The following is a 22,769-nucleotide window of genomic DNA, read 5'->3' as shown; positions in this document are numbered from 1 at the left end:
GTCAGAACATGACATGAGAGTCCCTCTGTGCAACAGCTTAAGCCAACAAAGGAGGTGACTGCAGGGCAAGAGCAGATGCAGCAGCACAGGAGGGTGATGGCCTCAGCTGCCACCACAGGATTTGCTCTGATACCTGCCAGAGCCAGGGGTCTGATGTTCCAAGGCACAGGACACCTTTCTGCTCTTGGCTAGCATTTGCCCCATGGCACAGAGCAAAGCCAGCTTGCCCTGCTCCTCACCCTGATGTCACCAGCTGCTTTCTCAGGCTATGGTTCAGTTCACCAATAACCAAGCTTTGTCCTCATGCTCCTGTTTCAGCTACATGTGCCAGGCATATTTGTGCCCAGCAGCACCTTTCCCCTCTGCTCTGGCTTTGCAGAGAAGCTACCAAGCCACAGAAAGGGCTGACTGTGTGCCACCAACTCCACACTGCTCCAAGCAAGGACCCCAAAGCTTTCTGATCCATGCCAGGCCTCAGATTTCATGCCCACAGTATAATGAACTTGCTGTTGGTCAAAGGATTAAAGGTGCAGATACAAAAAGTACCTTTAAGAGAGGTCCTGCAGCCTGCTAGGCACAGCAGGCAAGGACCACACATCTCACTCACATGGACCTTGGCTTCCAAAGAGGACATTCAGGCCAAGTGACATTGAATCACAACCCTCCATCCAGGAGGCAGCAAGGCTTCAGGAGAAAGGAAGAAAGAGAAAAAAGAAAAAAAACAAGCAAAAATAAAAAGAAAGCCTGCCTTGCCCTAGGCAAGTATTTCACCTCAGGCAGCTTTTGCAGACTGATCTATTTAGTGAGTTGTTTATTACAGCCAGTAACATATGCACATTTAAGTCACAGAGGGGATTTTTCTCTTAAAAAACACCTTCAGAAGTGCTCTTTAAAAAGCACCTGGCACTAGAAAGCAGATATGTGACCAGTATTTGCTATCATCTCTAGTGAAAGGGAGGTTAAGGCATTGTAAATGTTCGCTAGGAGCTGAGCCCATGGAGAAGCATAGCAAGCTGTGGTGGCAACAGGACAGACCTTTTTCCACAGAGGCAAACATGATGGGCTCACAATGCCAAAGATAATACATTGACATCTCTGTGGGCAAAAGGAGAGTTTGGCAATGACAATTCTGGGATAAAACTGCAATTAGTGAGACATATTTAGGTGCAGTTCCCATGCACCAGTCACAAGTGCCACACCAGCAGCCAGCTTTAATGAGGATGATGCCCAGTTCTGTGCCAACATCTGAAAACCTGCTAATATACAATGCATTTATTACAACAACCTTGGCCAGAGCAAAACTTCTACCTGTTCTAATTACAACACTGCTCTCAGATCCTGGCTCCCCCAGTCTGTTCTGCAGTCTCGTGAGGTCTGTGCAGATTCACACTCCCAACCTCAGTCAGCCAAAGCAGATCCATGTTACAAACAAAGCCCTCCCAGGAACAGTAAGCCAACACAGATGCTGCAAACCACACTGCTCAAGGGGGCTTTCTGCTCACTCTGCATTCCATGCTGACCTAGATAGCCAAAATTTGGGGTCTGTAGGTCTCTACACTGACATACAGTGCAAAGACCCCAAAATCCAGCAAGAGTGGTCTGCTTTCTCCATACGATGCCAGAAATGGGTGTTAACTGATAATGCATTTTGCAGAAACCATGATTTCAGCTGCTGAGAGGTTAATTCCATGTAGCCACTGGGATCTGTTCCCTTCTGTGTAACAAGAGCTGCAGGACAGGACACTGAAAAGGTTGTATGCCTAGTTAGGTGGATGTATCCATTTACTCCTGTGGGATGCAACTTTTGGTCTGACCTAAATTCTCCTCTGCAGCACTGGGGTAAGAGCCAGAACAGCTAAGAAAGGAATGTGTCCTGCGTGGGCATACATGTGTGTCTGTCCATCCATCTGTCCCAGCTGACCAACAAGAATGGAACTGATCAGGGCTTTCCTTACATTTGCCTGGTGCTTTGGAGTTCATGTTTTTAATAACCACCAGATTCACTCACTTAGGTTTGAGAGCACAAGAGAAAAGCTGGGGGAGGCAGAAGCAACTAAAGCATATCCACGTGGATGTGCTTGCTTATTCAGACTTGAGGCACAAAAGCAAACTGATCAAATTACCATGGGGTTTTTCTGTCCTTCCTGTACTGCTGCTCTGCTTTCCAAACTCCTGCCCTGAGCTGCTTATCCTTGTCCTGCTCACCAAGTGCAGTACAGACTGCCTGAGATGCTCAACCTTCCATAGATGAGGAGGTGTGCAAGGCTTACCTTTTGAAGGCTGTTTTCTATTAGAAACCAATCTTAAACAACACAATTTCCTTAGGCAGCAGACACCTGATCTCATGTATTTTGCTTTTGCTACTGACAAGAGATAACTTCAGATGCAGCACAATCCCTTCCTAAAAGGGCAGCAAGAAAAAGACCTTTCACTGCCCTCACCGGGCACAGTCAGGATGAGTCAGCTGCAATGCAAATGTTCATTTGTTTTTAGGTGGGATGGGCCCATATAGATGGGGCTGGGAGGGATTGGAGGGATTTTTTCTGCAAGGAAGAGTGACCTTTCTTGAGGACATCTGCAGTCTCCCCGCCACGTGAGAGGAGTAGCTGCAAAGAAGCTCCAGGGTCATTAGCAAGTCTGGAATGCAGCAGGACCAGTGCCTACGTAAGGGAACACTCCAACACTGCTGAAAAAATGCTCAAACTGCTTTAAACAATGATAGATGGACTTCTGATAGGGCCCCGGCAGAAATCCCTGAACAAACTTCTCTTCAAGTGCCTCTGATACAGGCCACAAAGTAAGAAAAGTGCTAACACTTCTCCCCTGATTGGGCTAAGGACTGAAAGGATGCTTAAAATCATTCTCCAAGAATTAGCATAATCAAAACAGGGTTAAAAAAACAGTTTTGAGTAGTGTTTTTGGCCTACCTAATGTGAGCTCTATTCCAACTAAAGACTTCTAAAGATTTTATATTACTGTGGACTCTTCAAAAACCCATGCAGAGAAACACAAAACAACAATGAAAATCCTCTTAATTCAATCTATGCTTTATCACACAAGGCCGCAGCAGGGGATTTCTGGCTGTGGGAATACAAATACTCATCAATGCTACAGCTCAGGGTCCTGCTCCAATTACTACCCAAACACAAAATGAGACAGTCCCAGCCTGAAGAGTTTTCAGTCTAAATACACCAGACTTGGTGGAAAAACCCCAGGCAGCCAGGGGAAGCCTCAGCAACACCCAGACTGCATTCCAGCTGCTCTGTCCTGGGCTGCTGCAGCCGTGATGCCTTTGATGCCTCCCAAGCTCCTTCCTCCCAGCAGCCTGCTTTATCCCACCTCTGCACTACCAGCTAAAAGTGACCTGTCCATTTGTCTCCCAGCCCCCAAGGGATTTCCCCTGCTCCTCTCCCAGCTCTCCCGAGGATGGTGCAGAGCAGTTTGAGTGGGCTCTGGTGACAGGAGTGACGTGGGCTGTGCGGGGAAACGCACGCCCTGCCGTGACATGCCAGCCAGGAGATGCTGACAGAGCTGGCAGTGATGGGTGGCCAGGTCCCTGCCACATCCCCAAGCTCCCCAGTCCTATGGGAAAGTGGCTTGGGAGCTGCACTGCTCCTCCCCAGAGTCACCCCCACCTCCTTCCCTTGAAGTCGTCCCTCGCAGCTCAGAGGTTTCACACATCCCTGCCTTGCTTTTATCAGCCCTGATGGCTTTCCAGCTTCCAGCACCAGAGTCACTCAGCCTGCCTGCCTTGCTCCAGCTCCCACCCTGCAGCACATCGCTGAGGTTTTACAGGCAACAGGATTGACACAGCAGGGAGTCAAAGTCTGCAGGGAGGAAACCATGATTACATCTTCATCTGCAAGGGCACCAGATGCACTGAGAAATAAAAATGACTGCTGAAGCAACAGGAGAGGAGAGCAAGAGACTTCTCAGGCTGCCTTGTACAATCCCTGCAGACACTACAACAGGGACAAAGAGGACAGGGGAGCTGCATAGGGCGTCGGGACAAATAGACTCAGAGGGGAGGAGGAAACAGAGCAGAAAGAAGAAGCAGGGCATTAGAAAAAGGCTGCAAGTCTTGGACCATCGGAGCAAGATTTGGGAAGGTTTCTGCATAAGCAGGAGCATCTCTACAATGTTTGGGAAGGAGCAACATTCCCTCCAAAAACAACTGTCTTGAAAGTCCACTGGTTTATGAAACAAAATTCCCTCACAGGGAGGAAAGAGCTTTCCTTTATACAGCTGACCTAAAACACCGTTATCTCTGCCATGCCCGGATGATCTTCCAAGCCCTCCTTAAAGGCTCATTTCTAAGTCTGGCTTTCAACCCCCCAACCCTGAGCACTAAAGTGCTACAGCATGGGCTGAAATGTCCAACCCCATGAGGCTCTAGCTTTCTCCTGGCAACTCATCCTGGGTTTGCTATCTGCAGCATCACGTGGAAGGGACTCTGGGAGCAGAGCCCAAGCACTGCACACAGCACAACACTGCACAAACCAACCATTTGGGATCAAGAGCACATAATGGCTGCAAGCCTTACCCATGCTCTGATCCTTTAGGAATGGACGGCAAGAGGAAGAAACACAGACCAGTGGGATCAGCCAATACCATTGGGATTACACACTGAGGTTTTGTATTCAAACCGTGCTCAGCTGAAGCAGGGCTCTTTAAGGACCTAATCTCCGTGTGACTGTTCCCAGCACCAGCCCTGCCCCTGTGGATAACAGGGACTTAGGGAAGCAGCATCATGACAGCCACGCTCTCAGGCACACGGGCTGCAGTTCCACTGTGTTGGTGCTGCCCTGGCCACCTCTGAACCCCCAGATACTCCAGACTTTCCCAAATACCCCTCTGTTTGAGAGGGGTCTCCTCTCACTATGCACCCAGAGTTCCTAAGGCAAAGAAGAAATGATGAGACAGAGTTAAAGCACCACCATGTTTCAGGCTATTGGAATAAATCCCCATCAGAACCTGGTGTGGGTAGTGCTGGGCAGAGATGTGGACATCATGCATGCAACTCAACTGGATTCCAACACACTTATCTATAGTGGTTGTTTTGGGTCTCTTTCTGACACCAGTGTAGGAGAATAGCTGAAAGTTAGTGCTGTGTTAATGCAGAGTCAGAGGCAAGATAAAACACACAGACCACTCAGCAGTCACCTGGGCATGCATTGTGGTACCACACCCATTCTGGAGCACTAGCTAAACTGCTCCTGGTTCCCATTCCCAGAATTCAGCAGAATTTGCCTCACTTTTTAATGGTGCTCTGTGCACCTACCTCAGAAGGGGTGGGGGCCAGCAGCACCCCTGCAGCAGTTATGCTGGACTGGGTGGTGGGTCTCTCTCTCTCTCTCTCTCTCTCTCCACTGCACAGCCATACTAATAAACAAAGTAGCTTGTTTTAAACATTCACATTCCACTGCTGCAAGAGGAAAACTTCCCAGAGCACAGGCTGCCACCTTCCAAACAAGGTCAGACACTGACCTCCTCCCCCACCGCCAATGACCTTATTAGCACTGATCATGGTTCTAATAATATCCCGCATTGTAAGCAGGCCATCTGCCGTAACATTTCACTACAAACTTGGGGAATTGCTTGATTTGAGTATGCTCATGTCCCAGCAAGCCAATTGTGCTCTCTCAGGAATATGTTTCTTCCTCACAGCTTTAAGGTAAACGTTGCAGAAAGGCACCTCCAGGTCTCAGCTTTGCAGCTTGGAGCTGAAGCAGGCAGAGAACAGCCCCGAGCCATTCCCACGAGCTGGCTTCAGACAGAGGAGGTAAAAACACAGAGTTAGTGCTTAATAATCCCTGACTCCAGCATCCAGCTCCTCTGACAGTGGAGATATCAAGTAACCATGTCACTACAATCCTAAACCCAGGCCAAACACTAACCAGACGTTCAGAGAGCCAGATGCAAAAGCCAGGGCTCCCAAGAGATCAGCATTACTTTTGTGCCATGTACTTTCTGCTGTGTGGACAGCAGAAAGATTTTACTATCCTAACACATTAGCTATGGTTAAGCTGAATATTTTCACTGCCATTACAGAACAGAGGGCTTTCCTAACAGGCAGGCAAGATTACAGAACTAAGCATGTTTGATAGCCATTCCTTTGGAAGGAGCCAGGGTTTGAAATGCTTACTCAGTTAGGACACCTGTCTAAAACACCCAGAGTCTTGCTATTACAGCAGCTCAGCTACATTCAGCCTTCAAAGACATTTTTTGTACTGCTCCTGTGAGGTCAAAAAGTGCAATTAGGCACAGAGACCGGCATTACAACACTTTGAAGCAGTTTGCATCATCACAAGGCTCTGAAAGGTGGTTTTCCAAATCCTTGGTCCTTCCTCTAATCAAAAGACTGTCATCAGACATGGCACGAGGACTGGAAGGGGTGAGGAAGGGGGTCAGTGCCTGGGTCCCTGCTGTTTTATGAACAGCAATAAAACAGTATTAATAAGCCAAAAGTAAAACTGTGCCTGTATGGGGCAACAATCACCCAAGGTCTTCAAAGCATTTATTTTAATACCAGCAAAACAGTATTTGTAGGGGCAGAATTTCAAAGAGCTCAGCTCCTCACTTGGAAATCTAACCACTTATTGAAATGCTCTGTGGGAGATGTCAGGCGATGGGCTCTCCAAAAAGCCTGGCACATCTTGTTTATATTTGTTTTAAAGCTTCTAAACAGCTCAATTACATAAAAGCATGTTACTGCACCCTCCTTCAGAAGGGTGAACCAAGTGGCAGAAAGCTATTGTCAGCTAAGGGATTACATCAAACTGATGCTATGCCACCAAGGAAATCTGCCAACTCCAATGCTCCTTCAGTCACTCCCCTTGAAGGCATCTTTCACCACCTTCCCCCAGCTCACTTTGCTGGCCTAATGCAATCAGGAGCAGGAGAAGTCCCTAGGTGGTTTCACAGCCAAGCATCCTCTTTGCCCCAGACTGTCCAGGCACAGAGACCTGTAGGTTTGGTGCTCCTATTTCAATCCCAGTGTTAGCTACTGCTACACATCAGGGCTGGAAGACGTAATGTTTGAACTTCTTCCCTAGAAGAATTTGGCAGTGCCACATTTTGCAACATGGCACCATTTGAGGTGCCACAGCTCACTGTACACACACACACACCCTTTTTGTGCTCCCTTGGCCAACTTCTGACTCACAGCAGGCAGAGCCAGCCATTTGCTATCTAGGCCCAGCACCTCATCTCCCTCCTCCCTGAGCAGAGGAAGCCCCTGGGGCTCACAGAGCATCCCCCTGCAGTTGTGCTGGGTCACAGAAATGGAGCTTGTGCTTGCAGATCCCAGCAGGCTTGCCAAGACTGCAAACTCAAGGTGTGCATGCAGAGAAACTCCCAAAAGTCAAAGGTGGCAGAGCAAACAGCTCTCCCCCTTTATGGACTGGCTGAGGTGACCACTTCCCACGCTCAAAACTTGATGCCACAGCTCACTCCAGCACAAGGAGCTCTTTGCTGCCCACAGGAACTCTACAGCACTTAAAATCAGGCTTAAGTACTTTGCAGAACCAGAATCTTGGTCTGGAGGGCTTTGCCCTTCAAACAGGAAAGCAAGCTCAGGAGCAGGAGGTGGCATGCCAGGGCCAGTGGAACACTGCAATATGCCCATAAAAGGTTTCAAAATGTATCTGCTTAAGCACACACAGAAGCTCAGAATGGTTTAGAGTCAACATCCCAAAAGAATTCCTCTCCTGCTTTTTTAGGCAAGTGTGAGCAGCAGTCAGCACTTTACCATCATCTTCCCAACCAGAAAGCCAAGGTTACTCTTGGCTAATATTAATAATGTAAATGCTGCTGGCTTTACCCTTTGAGGATGGTGGTTTGCTCACACCACAGGGAGAAGAGCAAGGCAACATGAGCTGCAGGCAGGAGCAGGGGCCCTGCACTGCCAGGGCTGGCTGGTGAGGAGAGGAGAGGCGAGGCTGGCAGCAAAACCCCACTGCTGAATTTGCTTGGCCCATATCCCTCAAGAGGCTGGCCTCCAAATTGTGGTCTGAGGACCAGTTTGTGGGCACAGCTCTGCTTTCCAACACGTACAAGGGGAAAAGCACATCAGTCTGAGGCACAAGGAAAAGCTGTAATCAATTAATCAGCTGCAAGAAGATGGACAAGGATGGTGTTCCTGTCCTTGCCTCTTGCACTGGGAGAGCTTCCCAACTTACCAGCCTGTGCCTACACCTCTGCCAGCCTCTTGAACTTGTCCCAGAAACACCACACGAGACTGGCACTCACACACAGCCAACAGCAAAGGCATCTGCTCCTGTGTGGGCAAGCCCTCAGGAGAAATGTGGGGTCAGGAGGTCTGGGGCACAGATGGTGCTGTCCACCTACTGCACAGCAAATATACAATCACCAAATATCCACCCTCTGCAGGAATATGAGCAATGAGCTGAAAGAGAGCATCCCCCCAGGGTAGCACCAGAACTAGACTGTGCACCAGGAAACCTACAGGTATCTCACCTTTCTTGCCAGGTTACCATAGATAACACCAAGTTTCACAAAGCACATGTCCTTGTAAATGTAAAGGCCAAGGTAGTGTTCCCTGCTGAGGCTGCTCAGACACAGAAAGACCTGGCAGGCACAAGGACATGGCCAACACCTTCACTCTCCTTAACACACCTCAAAGATCACCTCCTTGCTTTAGAGCACAGACAAGAATTCCTGTCAAGGACTCTGCCTTACACCTTTGCAAATGGCTGGCAATGAATAAGACCTCCCTGTCTATTGCTGTCCTTGCAGCACAGTCACAGGTAACACCAGCCTGCTCCAGTTACAGGAGTTCATCACCCAGCAGCTCTGCAGAGAGCAGGACCATGGGAATTCCAGCTGCTGGATTCTGTATTCAGTGCCCAAGGCTCTCTGTCCTCCTCCTAACCCTGCCACAGTGGCAGCAACCACTGCTGCAACAGAGAAGCAAGGGGACAGCTCAGAGCAGCAACCTTCTAAACCATGACTGCAAAACCCACCAGAGGAGGCAATGGATAACACTAAACAAATCATACATGCTGTGCACAGACATCTGTCCCACAGGAAGATCAGCTAGGCAGATGAAAGGAAGAAGGTGTATCCTTTCCCTGGAAAGCTGAACACACCTAGGGAGGTCACACATCATCTTCAGGCAACCAGCCTTAACCCCACAGAGAGAATCTGCAGGGCAGACAGTGGGGCAGGCCTGGGAGATGCTCAGCACAGGTAGAGCCAGGTGAGCTTCTCCATCAGTCCTCTCCATGCCAGAGATGTGCCAAAAACCTCTGAAGACACTGGAGAGAGTACAGACAGCAAGTGTGCCAGTTAAATTCAACTGTGAAAACGTGGAGCTTGTTGTAACCTATAAATGAGAAGGGATCAGGCCTAAATTATTTTCTCCCACAAGCTCTCCTATTTTCCTTGAAATACCAATTTACTTCAGAGAGAAATACAAAGAAAAATATAGAAATTAACAGAAAAATACAGAGAAATACAGTGTTAACAGTTTTTATACATAAAATTGAATCTAAATACATTTTCCCCCAATTTAAGTTGTTTGATTTAAACAGTAGTTTTAAAAACTACTGATGGCATGCCATAAGACACATCAGCATCCAGACTGCTGCTGCAAATCTGCTGTTGTCACACAGGTAAGTGGCTTAATGACCAAGGAAAAGTGGATGTTTGTCACACAGGTGACTTGGCTCAACACTGTTCTTGTGGAATATTTACATCTCCATTACACTGAGCTGAGACATGGAGTCGGAATGTCTCCAAAATTATCACTATGGCTTTGTTTGCTTTCTTCTTCCTCTCTAGAAGTGTAACCATATGCTAAGTTTAGTGGGTGTTTTTAGTTGTTTCTTAATTTGGAGTTTATTTAAATTAAAAAAAAATAGATTTGATTGCCAACCAGTAAGTCAGAAATAATTCTAGTCAAGTCAGCAAAAACCAGGTACAAATTAGCATGAAAACTGTGAGGAACAGCCTCAGGTACATCAGTTTCAAGATCATGTAGTACATCCATTGCCCAAGCAGTGTGAACTTTTCAGATTGCCTTGGGATTTTGAATACTATTATGAGAGAATAACACTTCTTTTAGAAAATAGACAATTTAGACAAAATTACTTTTAACTTCTTTTTGTGCCTGTTCAGAGAAAACTTTTCACTTTTTTTTATAGAGTACTGCTTTGAAACATGCAATAGTTTAACAGTGTTTTTCACATTACACCTCCCAAAATTCATATTACTCAAATTTTTCACCCCACTATTTTCCATCTCAAAATGTTCCCTGAAGCTTCAATTCACATTAACATTCAAAAAGAAAATTCAAAAACCCCTAAACAGCAAAAAGCGCGAGCCCACACCTCACAAAGCTGCATTTGTAAATTTTTTTAAACCTCAAGTCCTCAGTGCAATACCCAAACTGTGAGCAGTATAAATCAAAGCCTCTGTGAACACCTGATGTGCATTACCTACACATTTTTATATAACATGTCACCATCTCCTAATGCCCCATCTCTCAGCTCTCTGCTCCATTAGTGACCAAAGATGATGCTTTTTTTTCCTTCCTGATAACACCAGAAACTGAAAACACAACCAATGACTTGCTGGCCAGGAACTAAGAGTCAGACAAGCTTATATCCAGCCCTCCTGATCCAGCCTGAATAGCAAAGTTAATGACTTGATGAGCAGCCCACCAAAGTGCCAAAACAAACCTTTGTAGGAATTGCCATGAGCCAGCAAAGCAGGTCCCAGTCCTCACAAAAAGCACTGCCTCTGCATGGCCAGTGCACACTGAGCCTGGAGAGAGGCAATGAAGGAACCCAGAGGCCACCCCAGTTCACAGGGATGACATGACATTCCTCTCCTTTGCTCACAACATCTCTGAGGTGCCACAGGACCTGCCTAGGAGGTACCAGAGAGCACTGGGCACTGACCAGCACCCTTCTGGAAGCAGGGTGGCCCAGCAGAGCCAGCTCTTGGGCCTCTGGATTGCCCTGCAATCAAGCAGTGCAGACTCTCCTGCCATTCACACAAATTAATTCAGAGAACACTGCTTCCAGAATAACAAGGAGGGGTGCATGAGTAGAGTGAGAGCTCTCTTGGCATCTGATTCAAATAGCAGCTTCTTGCAAGGAACTATTTTTAAGTTTTGTATCAATCTGCTTGAGAAAGGTTCCTTCTGCTGCCTACAAATGTGCAAACTCCCCCTTCGAAGAAACACAGCTCAGGACAGCAAGATCCAGCCTAGCACTCTCAACCTAATCAAGACCAGGTATTTCACAACCAAAGCATTGCACAACACACAATGTTCCTGCAGAGCATGTTCTGGTGACCCCCACCTGAGCATCAGTGAGGGCCCCCATTCATTCAATGAGTCCTGTGTGTTCTTCACAAGATTACAGGTAGCACACAGTTAGTTACCCGTGAAACAACCCGCACTGAGGCACTCTGACTGCTTCTGGAAGCATCACTGCCTTTTCCACTGCATCAGGCATGGAACTGCTATAGGAGATTAAGAAAAAAGAGGGAAAAGGGCAATTCAGTAAGCTCTGGATGCTGCACATGACCTGACCAGTGAGGTGAAACCATTGTTTGCTGGGTTATCAGAAGTTCCTGTATGAAGGCATTGTTCAAGCTTAAGAGGTCTGTGAGAGAAAAAAAACAAGCAACAGCAGCACACAATGGATGCAGATAAGCAACGTCTGAACAAAGCCCTGGGCGGCTGCAAGACAACGGGAAAACTTATTAGCCACAAGCATCCTATATCCTGCCTGCCATAAAGCAACGCAGATGTTCTGCTAATGCAGGGTGTGAAAAGACAAGAGAGCACTAAGCAGCCATTGAGCCCTCCACGGGAGAGAGGGTCGGTGTTCCACAGCTGTTGGGCACAAAAACATCCTCAGGATGGGCACAAAAGGCCTTTTACAGGGTCTGAGAATGTATCACCTCTCTGGAGACCTGTAAGGGCGGCCACACTCATAGCCATGAGCTCCTCAAGACCACTGCAAACAGTGCTTTGCAAGCCCAGCTCTGGCCCAGGAACAGAATGACCATTGTTCGAGGGGGTGGTCCCCAGGGGGGTTATTTCCACTGGGAATGCATGGCCTTAGACATGCCCACACTCAGGCTGCAGCATGGGGACCACAGCCCTCCGTGGCACAGGGAAACTCTGATCACAGCCCTCCATGGCACAGGGAAACTCTGACCACAGCCCTCCATGGCACAGGGAAACTCTGACCACAGCCCTCCGTGGCACAGGGAAACGCTGACCACAGCCCTCCATGGCACAGGGAAACGCTGACCACAGCCCTCCATGGCACAGGGAAATGCTGACCACAGCCCTCCGTGGCACAGGGAAACTCTGACCACAGCCCTCCATGGCACAGGGAAACTCTGACCACAGCCCTCCATGGCACAGGGAAACTCTGACCACAGCCCTCCGTGGCACAGGGAAACAGGGCTCTGTCCTGGGAGCTGCTGGGTCCATGGGGCTGAAGGAAGTGCTCCAAGACCCACTGTATTGCCTGCCCCATCACCTCTGGCCAAAGTGCTCTGCACAGTCAGACCTCTCCTCAAGTGCTTCCCAAAGACAGAGCTGTCAGCCCTCCACGAGGCTTTCCTAAGTCCAAAAAACCTGTTCTCTGGAAAATTCAGGCCACTTAACTAGCACATATTGGGCATTGCTACTGTGTCATGAGGAAACAGCAACCAGAACGTCATTTACCAGCCAGTTACACAGGAAACACTCTGAGCTGTAGGAGATCACACCCTACTCCTTCCCCTGGGTTTTTTGTCGTTGTTGTTTTCTCAACATGGGGTTCCCCATCCCATCCCCACTGCTGCAGTGGGAGAAGTGTTTGCTCATTCCAGTGGGTGGGATTTGAACCCAGCTGCCCATGGGCTCGGTCCTGCTGTGCAGAGAGGAGCGGGCACAGCCAACAGCACCCATGGGGACGTGTCACACATGTCAACATGGGGTGACAGCACAGCTCAGACCCCAGCCAAGCTGAGTGGCTGCACAGGGACACCTCCCCAGGATGCTGCAAACACCAGCAAGGGGCACAAAACTACCCTCCACAGCCCTCCTTTCCATTCACAAATATACACTATAAAATATGAACATATTAATCTCTTCATTAAAAGTATCTGCACTGCCACTGGCTACAATTCAAAAGTTTCAATGGCATAAAGAACAAGATTTGTTCCCCCTTTCAATAAAAAAATATTTGTCTCTCACTGTCAGCAAACCAGCAATGTAAATGAACATTTGAAAGTCACTGTATAAGTAAAGAGTCATTTCACATAATCAGATTAAAAAGAGAAAACTGAATGCAAACAGAAAACTTGAGCTTCTTGGAAAAAGAGAACAGAAATGAAAACATGAAGAAGCCACTAACAGGAACAAAATGGGTAAACCAGGGTTAGTCCAGATCCAGTCCTGGTCTGAACCTCTGCATATATAACTCTACCAGTTCTGTTACTCATTATGCTCATAAAAATAAACACAAATCTTTTCAAGCAATAGCTGAAGTTCAAGAGAAAACTTATAAGATTATAAAATTTTCCAGACTCTTTCTAGAAATTTTAACAGGTTGATTACTTTGGTCAAAACATTAAACACAATGTCAAGAATTCTCATCTGCTATCAGTTATCCATATGGTCTCAGAGTAAAAAATACTTTTGAGGAGTCATACATTTGGAAAAAAGAAAAAAAGTAGATCTTCCCTTCCCAAGAACCACGGTGAAGTGAGGCCAGAAAGAGATGCCCACGTCCCCTTCCTGTGAGCTCCTCCACTCCTCCCTGATCACAGTCCAGCTCTTTGGTATTTCTGAAAGTCATCCCTGGAACTCCAGCAGGGACAAGCCACCAAGAGCTATTTACTGCCTCCAAATTTGACTCTGCAAGGATTAAGCACCAACCTCAAGGCTCAGCCATAGCTCCAACAGGCCTGGCAGAGCCACTGAGTTCGTGTGTCCAAAGCAGAAAGCACTTCCCCAATGACCATTTCTGGAAATGTTGTTGTCCAAATATTTTGGCTGGTCCTCATCTACAGGATAACCTTAAAGTGCATTTGCAACTCTGTCTCCAGGAAATACATGTAAAGCTGATTCATTATCTTAAAATGCTGCTTTCATTTTTGCTCATTAAAACCACATTTCAGATCCCTGCACAAAATGCACAGCTGACGTGATCCGGACATTTAAAACTGGATTTCAGTTCTCTCTACTCGTCTTATTTCATTTGCTGCCCACAACCTGTGTTCTGTTTCAGGGACAGCTATATCAGACCTGAGCTATCACTCAAAAAGACCTGGATAAAATCCTCTCTCCCTGCAATGCCTGGCACTCCAGGCAATGGCACCCCGAGTCAGACTCAGCCTAGATTTCAGGAGCAGCATCCTCCCTGCAGACACAGAGCAGCAAACAGCTCTTCTGCACATCCCACACCCCTGCCTGAGCCGCTGGGAAGGGAAAGAAAAACAAGGCAGCTTAGGCAATGCACGCGTTCCAGTCCTCACCTTTAGGGAGTCAAAGCAGGCAATAACTCGACCATTTTCCACATGGCAACTCCGTGACGGATGGGCGAACTTGCACTCTGCATCAGACCGAGAACAAGTCCCTCTCTGAAACTCTCGACACACTTCTAACGTCAGCCATTTTGTATCACGAACCAGGGACACGTTTACAGCCATATTAAAAAACAAAAATTAAAATGCAAGCAATCGCACCCTTCCTCAGGGTAAATGTTTACTGCTGATCTTCTTTTTTCTTCTTTTTTTTTTTTAAAAAAAGGGTAAAAAAGTGAATTCAAGTTAAACGTGAAGAAATAACTAACTTGTTGCTTTGGTAAAACTCCTATTCATCAGCACTTAGGTTTTCATTTAAGTCAAATCGTGTTTCTTTAAACAAGAATTAAACATAAAGCCAATCATAAAATAGAAATCTTATCAGAACAACTGAAAATCAAATTAGAGGCCAGCTCCTAAAAGTGCAATTGTAGAAGTTAAAATACAAGTGTTATATTTTGTGCCACTGCCAAAGTTACTTGCAAATAACTGGCAGACTTTCAAAAGAATTCTGTGCTCTCCAGTTAATGGTTTCAATTATTCTTGCAAAAAGCATATGCTGCTGGCAGCACTTCAGTTTGTGGAATGGTCTCGGTCCTTGGGGAGAAAACTTCGAGTTTGTATTTTTTTTTTCCTTCTATTTCTTGCTTCTAAAAATTATGGTTCACGAGCATCAAAACAGGCAAAAGGATGTCTGATTTTTTTTTCCTCTTTCTTTTCTTTTAAATATTTGCTACATAGTCGGGGGAAGGAAAAAAAATAAAATGGCTGAGCAAACTGCGTGTAAATGGGGAGCAAAAAAAAAAAAAAAAAAAAAAAAGGGCAAGGCTGGAGGAGCCGCCGTCAGGGCACGGACTGCAAGCAACGCCGAATTAAACAGAGAGGGGGGCGAGGGGCAGAGAGAGGCAGCCCTAGACAGAAATCCAAGCAGCGGTGGCTTCAGGAAAGGCACTTTTCAGCAACCTGCAGGAAAAAGAGAAATAGAATCAGCCAGGAGCCTGCGGCCCCGCTCGGGCGGGCGGGCGCGGGGCGGCGCCGGCGGCCATTGCGGGCACGGGGGCACTGCCCGCGCCGCGCGGCGCATGGGAGGCGGCGCCGGCCAATGGCGCTCGCCGTTACAGCAGCACTCGCGGGCAGCCGACCAATAGCAGAGCCCGTTTCATAGCGCCACGGTGAGCGCCGCAGCCTCGGGACCCTCAGGGCCAGCCCCGACTCCACAGCGGCGGGGGCTGCGCCCCACGAGCCCTCCCGGAATACCGGGGAATACTCTGCTCTACAATATTATTTTTAAATTAACATTAACTAGCCCACCCCTTTTTTGTAGGAAACGTTGAGGCAGGAAGAGCAGCCGGTGGCTGTGTTACATGCCGGGCTCCTGCTCAGCCCTTCCAAGGTGTTCCATCAAGCCATGCCCAGCGCGGGGCTGCTCCTGCGATGGCTCTGGAGACAAACGGCTGGCTCGCAGCCGCTCCTCCATGGATTCAGAGCTACAAAACTAAGAGCAAACCCGACGGGGAAACCTAAGCCACACACACACACACACGGAAAAAATTAACTCATTGCTCACAGCTGTAGTTTTCCACCAGACCAAAGGCAACTCGGAATTACTCTGACTCCAGCAACTCGTGTTATACAACAAACAACTTTCAATGCATTCCAGTTGAAGGCTTCCTTGGCATCCACCAAAATGTTAAGCTGTCTCTAGAGTCTCCCATTCTAATATTAGCTGTACCATTGCCGCCTGATAGGATTGGGCTGTTTCCAAGTTCCCAAAATCCAGCCCTTTATCTTCCTAAAGTACGAGCGTCCACTTTTGCAACATTTGACAGGCGCGGGATGTTGCCTGTGTGACTGCTATTAAGATTTCGAGCTTTCGTAGGAGAAGAGCCTTCAAGTACAAAAAAAGGAAACTTAAATTCCTCTTTCATTATTGGTGTGTTATTGCAATTACACTGATCAGTAACTGAAACCTACTGGAGCTGGAAACAATGGAAACAATGCTACCAAGGAAGAAGTGTGGGAAGAGGCTGTCATCGGCAGCAGGGGGTGGGGCACAGAGGCTGTTTGATTCACAGATCGAATAATTTCAATTTAGAAAAAACAACACTCGTTAAACCTACACTGCAAGTACTTTCTAGGCTTAATTAGACTCAAGTTGATAACAAAACCTGCCCAGATCCCTGCAATCCAGCTTGAGGCATCATCACAAAGCTTGGTCTGACCCATGCTTCTGGAGGGACCTTTGCATTTTTGCACATCAGGCGGGGAACAAATACTGCAAACATCATATTTGTTAAGCGTGTTTTAAACTTCAAAGAGAAGGAAAAAAGGCACACCTAACCATGCTCGTGTCTTTTGGGTTTTGTAAAGAAGAGCTGCTCTAAATCAATTCCAATTTTGCAAACAGGGCAAATTTACACAGGAATCCCATTCACTGATATGTGGGCTCCCTGTTCATAGGAGCTCAGAAAGCAAAAGAGAGGAAAAGATGGGCAGAAACCTTCTGCAGGGAGCTAAGGACTAGCTGGGTGCAGCTCTTAAGAACGAGCTAGAACAGGTCAGATATGGGTGGGGATTAGAAAGAATGCGCTCTCAGAAGTTGTTCTGAGAAGACTGAAATACAACCATCTTGTGGATTGAGTGCCTATTCCACAGCTTCATACTCCCAATTGAAGTGAGGGTCTCTTAATGCTGGGGATAGAATATAATGGGTCTGACTTAACACACAGTTACACCGAACACCAAGATGTCCAAACAGTTTAGTAACATTTCAGTGTAGTAACATTTGCCCTTCCCAGCCCCTGAACCTCAGGAAATCCCAGTGTAACAAACCAAATGTTGATCTTGCTCTCAAGCCATGCAGCTCAGGATCACACACTGCCCACAGGTACATGGCTGCACTAAACTGCTCAGTCCTCAAAATGAAGGGCATCACGTTAATGAAAGCTAAATCAAATGAATTCTACAAAACATTAAACTACAAATATCAAAACATTCAGACACATGTAACATGGCGGATATTTTTCCTTACAACTCCTGGAGGAAGAAACGAACCAACTGATGGAAATTGCCCCTGCACCACACCCTGCAGAAGGGCACACTCATCTGTGCAACATTCAAGAGACAAGAAATTTTCTGTGCCGTGGAAACAACCCCACCTCCCTGCAGAAGGATTGACTCATCTCAGGCCCTGGCACTAGAGCTCCTGTACTGGAAGGATCCAAATTAATGAATATATTTTTCATACCGCAATTCTGCAGCCTGCAAAGCACCTGGCAGAGCGCTGCAGCAGCACACACACTGCCCCATCACTTGTTTGCTGGGCACTCAGGAGAGCAGTTAAGCACATGCTTAACTCTAAGCATGCCAACAGTCTTTCTGGAAAGAAAATCTGAAGCGTGTACTTAAGTGCTTTGCTGAATCAAGGCCTAAACAAATGAATCTGCTTCACAGGTTTGTCAGGACTGGGAGGGCAGCAAGCACAGGCAGCAGCCATCGTGCTTCGGCTTACATGACCACAGCCCAGAGGAGCACGAGTTAGGCTTTTCTGCAAGTCAACAAATACAGTTCTGTCAGTGTTTGGATTGCTGCAAATCCCTCTCCGTGTGGTCACGGGGAAGGCTGGAAACGCGTGCATGCAGGGCTGACATCACAGCGAGCGCTGCACTCTGCTGCAGCGAGGCTCCCACGCACAGCCCAAGGACAGCACACCTCACCAGGAACTGCCACACACAGCACACAGCTCCAGCTCTCCAGGTTCCAACTCCTGGCAGCAAACAACTGTTCTCACCAGAATGCACCCTAACAATTCCCTTGTATTACACTTTTTTGGGGATGGAGGGTGTGGGGTGGCTGGCATTTTATTCCCTTTGTTCTCCTGTACATTTCAAATAAAAGGAATTTTAAAAAAAGCATGCATGCCAAAACCAACATACAACCTACAAGGATTAAAAAGTAGCTCCAGAAATCAGGGGCTTCGTTAGTGTGCAGGAAATACAACAAAGGGTAGGTGCTGCCTTTTGAACCCTTCCCAGCAAGCCAGATCTGTCTGGCAGGGCTCAGCTCCTCCACTACCAGATGAGCCAATCTCATTTCAACGGCATCCGCATCAAAGCTGGAGAAAGCAGCAGAGCTGAGAGGAAAAAGCCTGTGGCCTTTATCCCTGTAAAGAAACTACAATATCCCTGAAGTCTCTGCTCCAGGGCCACTTGCTGGGCCAGGCTCTAATTGCCTGAGCTGTAGGAGGATGGGGCTTGCTCCAGATGTCAGCCCCAGCCTTACACACACCAAAGTGCAGGGAACAAGGGCAGTCTGAGGAGCAAAGGTCACAGCAGGGCTCGCCTCTGGCAGGACTAGGATGCCCTGACTGCTCGAGGTAACACGAGGACGAGCGTATTGCACTTGACGCTTGAATTCCTCCTGCTTGCCACGAAACTGATCCCCTTCCACTGACAGCCCCCATGGATGTCAACTTGTGAGGACACTTCCTGACAGCCGAGTTCAGAAATGGTAATTTATGTGACAGGATGGATTCAAGCAGCTCCCAAGTGTAAATGATGCTATTTAAAAGAGATTTTTTTATTCTTTTTTCTCCTTTTTTTTTTTAAGAAAAAATGACTCAGTAGAAGTGCCAAGGTGGGTTCCTCATTTACTGTTTTTCAAGGATTTCTGGGTCACAACTGCTCAGTTGGGAAACAGAAATGCTGTTGCCTTAATTCGTAGTCCAGTAAGAACAGCAGCTATTCCCTCAGCCTGAAGAGGAACAGGGATACTGCAGACACACTGGAGTTTTTCCAAGGTAAGTTCCAGCCGTGCCCATTTTTTGTCATATGCAATGCTGTCCATGCTCCTCTTCCACTCAAACCACAGCAGGTGACCATGGAACTGAGGACGGGCTCTCCTGAGTCCAAGCTCAGCCCTACACTGCCAGGCTGCAGTGTGCTTTACCTGGTTTTGCAAGTTATGGTAAATGAAAATTCAGACCCATCATGGATGGATGGATGGATGGATGCCCTCGGGGCATAGCAATAGAGAAACTGTGCTGGCAAAATCAAGATGTCCAATTTTATGCCAATTCCACTAAAACTAAATATTACTATTGATGTTCACTGAGTGTCTAGATACTGTCAGAGCCCAAAAAATACTTCAGTCTATGGGTTTTCCTCAAAGCACTAAATTCAGCTGGCAGTACAAATGCCACACTCACTCATCAGTCCTTGCACCTTTGAGATGATTCTGTAACTTGGTGTGCCTACCACCACATCCTTGATAAGCCAGAACAGGGAACTCCTCACCCAAACAGCAGTGAGACGTTTCCATTATCAAACAATCCTCCAAATAAACACAGCGTTCTTGGAAACACTGCAAGGCAAAGAGAAATGGGAGCAATGAAAATAGCACACTGAACTGTTTTGTTCTGAAAGAGAAAGAAAACTCTGTGGAGAATACCACCACCCATCCAAACAGCCTTGCTTTCTCTTCCACTTTCACAGCAAGTAGTAAAAAACACATGAAACTATATCCTTGCTTATCAAAGGAACCAAAAAGTTATAGTCAAAGGCAAGGTTTTACTGAAAACTGTTCTAGTGTTACGTTTATTGGCAGTGATGCATGACTTAAGATAGTGCACATTTCCAAGTTAGTGAGGAGGTGAAAAAAAAAAGTTTAAAAATCTTCATCTAGGGTCTACCAAGCCAGGAACACAGTGACATTAGCTGAGTTGGCTGACATCAGAGAGGTTCATTTTGGGCCTCAGAAAAGCCCATGACAAGGTAGGTGCTATCACCATTGGATCACAAGGCTTTACTTGGGACTGATGCAGAAGTGCAGCTTCATGACAGCCAAAGAAACCACAAAAATAACCCCCATAAAGTCCAGGCATGGATCCTCCTTTGCAGAAGCACCAATGGCAGTGCTCTTTGCCTACCTCACATAAAGCACAGCAGTGCTCAGATTCCCACAGACACGACTCCTCTGCAGGTGGAACAGTGACAGTTTGCACACAGCGGGGCTGAGCGCTGGCACCGGAGCCATCCCAGCAATGGCAGCTTCTCAGGGCTCCTCAGCGCTTGTGCCCTTAACAGGCTGCAGTGTCAGGACCAAAAGAAGGTCAATTTATTTTCTGTCACCTGCAAGAGGTATTTTTGCTTTCAAATTAGAAAATAATCTTCTATTTTTTGCTCTGGCCCGCATACTTTAAAACAAACACTTCGGGGACACAGCAGACACTTTGAATATTTCCTTTGTGAACATTCTGTACCTGGACACTTTCTCCCTCAGGGAGCAGTTTACTTAATTTAAGGTAGACCTTTACAGCTAAAAGAAAATAAACTTCCTTTTGTTCTTCTACCAGTTACTCAGAAAAAGAGCAAGTTTCCTCTACCATGGGCATGCATGAAAAGTTTCTGTTCAAGGTCTAATCACAGATGTTGGGGGCCGTGAATCACCAGGGGTCACAACGCGTGCCAAAAAGTCAACTCAGCTCCAAGCGCCGTCTGTTCAGAACAGGATGGCAGAACCCAGACAGAAATAATAAACCCACACAAGCAAAACAACCCCCAATGCTGCTGTAATGGAAAAGCCTCATTTTCAGGATATAAACTCACTACAGAAGTGACAGGGTGGATGTTTGGGCATGCAGGTACCACACAAACCTGTGCTGAAGGAACCACTAACACTTGTCCTTCTTCCCTCACACTCATTCTGCTGGCTTAGGGCAGCAGTGGCTTTGGGAAAATGGATCATGCATCACTGGCCTCTGGGTGCTTCCCACTGCTCTGAGCTGTCCTGACACAACCTCAGCATTCTCTTACATGCTGAGGTGGGCAACTGAAAAAAACAATGAGGGGAGGAAAGGAAAATATGCAAAATAAAGTGGCATGAGGGAAGGAAGCCCTTCATTGCAGAGAAAAAGAATGTACAAATGCAGGGAACTTTATCCTCCCTTGTGTACATGCAATTCTCCACACTTACACCCTGAAGCAAACAATCACAGGAAAAATTAATGCTGAGTTTAAGGAAGTATGGAAAAATTTCCTTTGTTTTTGAAATCTACCATTCTTCAATGTGCGCTATGGTGCTCCTATTCCCTCAGCCACCTGAAATCTTTGGTCTGTTTTCCTTCTTCCTGAACCCTCAACTGTTCTTGTCCACCAAAGTTCAGGGAACTCCTCTCCCCTTCACTCCTACAGGATTAGTTCCAAAATGCTTCCACAGGCAAATGGCTGGGAGTTATTTCTCACTATCTGCTGGGGATTTCTAAGCCAAAAACACACTACAAAAACATTGTAGTTTAAGGAGCTTTTTTGTTTATTTGTTTGTCTTTGAACAAAGTCACAGAAGCTGCTGTGCTGGACCCACACACGTGCCTTGGCAGAACAAATACCTTTCCATAGGGTGTTCCAGGGCAGCATGCACTGCGGTGCTTCAAAGGGAACTTCCCCCTCTTTCACTAAACAGATTTGTTGTTAGAATAACCACACGTGCACAATTCTGTTCTTTTGGGTTTTTGATTTTCTGCCATCAGCTTATTTGGAGCCAGTGAGAGGTCAAGACCCCTTTCATACTCCAGCTCTCTACTAGCATTGATAGTGATCCACTGACATCCCACCCTGTGGGATCTGGGGGATGCTCTGCTGATCACAGGCAGCCTAGTGGGAGTTTTGCTTGACTAAAGCCATCACCAGTAAGAGACATATGGAGAAGGATGCTCCCTTTTATTAGGACCTGCCTGGCAAATCCCTTCTGGCCTCCTACATGAGGGAAGTTCCCAGTGCAGAGGGCCAGGGACCCGCCCTACAGCGGGTGGCTGACCCGAAAGGAGCATTTCCTCTGCAGTGCAGAAGCAGCTACTGCACTTGCTGTGAGACAGTGCTAAAATCCTCTCCAGTGCCAGCACCGCTTGGGAGGGGTTAGGACCACAATTACACCAGCTGCAAACACAAAAGAAAAAGGAAAAAAAAATTGTTGGCAGGGATCTCTGGAGGTCAGCTAATCCAAACCCTGTCTCAAAGCACAGCCAGCTTCAGAGGTGGATGCTTCCATATCCAAGCACAAAGAGAGCTGTCTCACACAAAGAGAGCTCAATTGAGTCAAACAAATTTGCAGAGGAGACAGGAAAGGCCAAGGCTCATTAAGGCTTGTTCCCCACCACGTAATCGTAAGAAATAGGATCAAGCAGATGTATCCCACAATCTATCTGATTATCCTAC

The 22,769-nt window shown here is 47.1% G+C and overlaps 1 protein-coding gene across 5 annotated transcripts in view; it reads right to left on the bottom strand.

Moving 5' to 3' along the window:
* Positions 1-22,769, bottom strand: part of MBNL3 (muscleblind like splicing regulator 3) — a 91,718-nt gene that overhangs the window by 44,172 nt on the left and 24,777 nt on the right. For all 5 annotated transcript variants that reach the window (XR_009115159.1, XM_058032980.1, XM_058032983.1 and 2 more), the window contains exon 2: positions 14,512-15,522. Coding sequence is in view for 4 of the 5 variants with exons in the window: in XM_058032980.1 (XP_057888963.1) it covers positions 14,512-14,685 (174 nt within the window). In the remaining variant the exon portion in view is untranslated. The remainder of the gene's footprint in view (positions 1-14,511; positions 15,523-22,769) is intronic.

Source organism: Melospiza georgiana, chromosome 12, assembly GCF_028018845.1.
Source record: "Melospiza georgiana isolate bMelGeo1 chromosome 12, bMelGeo1.pri, whole genome shotgun sequence".
NCBI lineage: Eukaryota > Metazoa > Chordata > Aves > Passeriformes > Passerellidae > Melospiza > Melospiza georgiana.
This window is presented reverse-complemented; position numbering and strand designations above follow the sequence as displayed.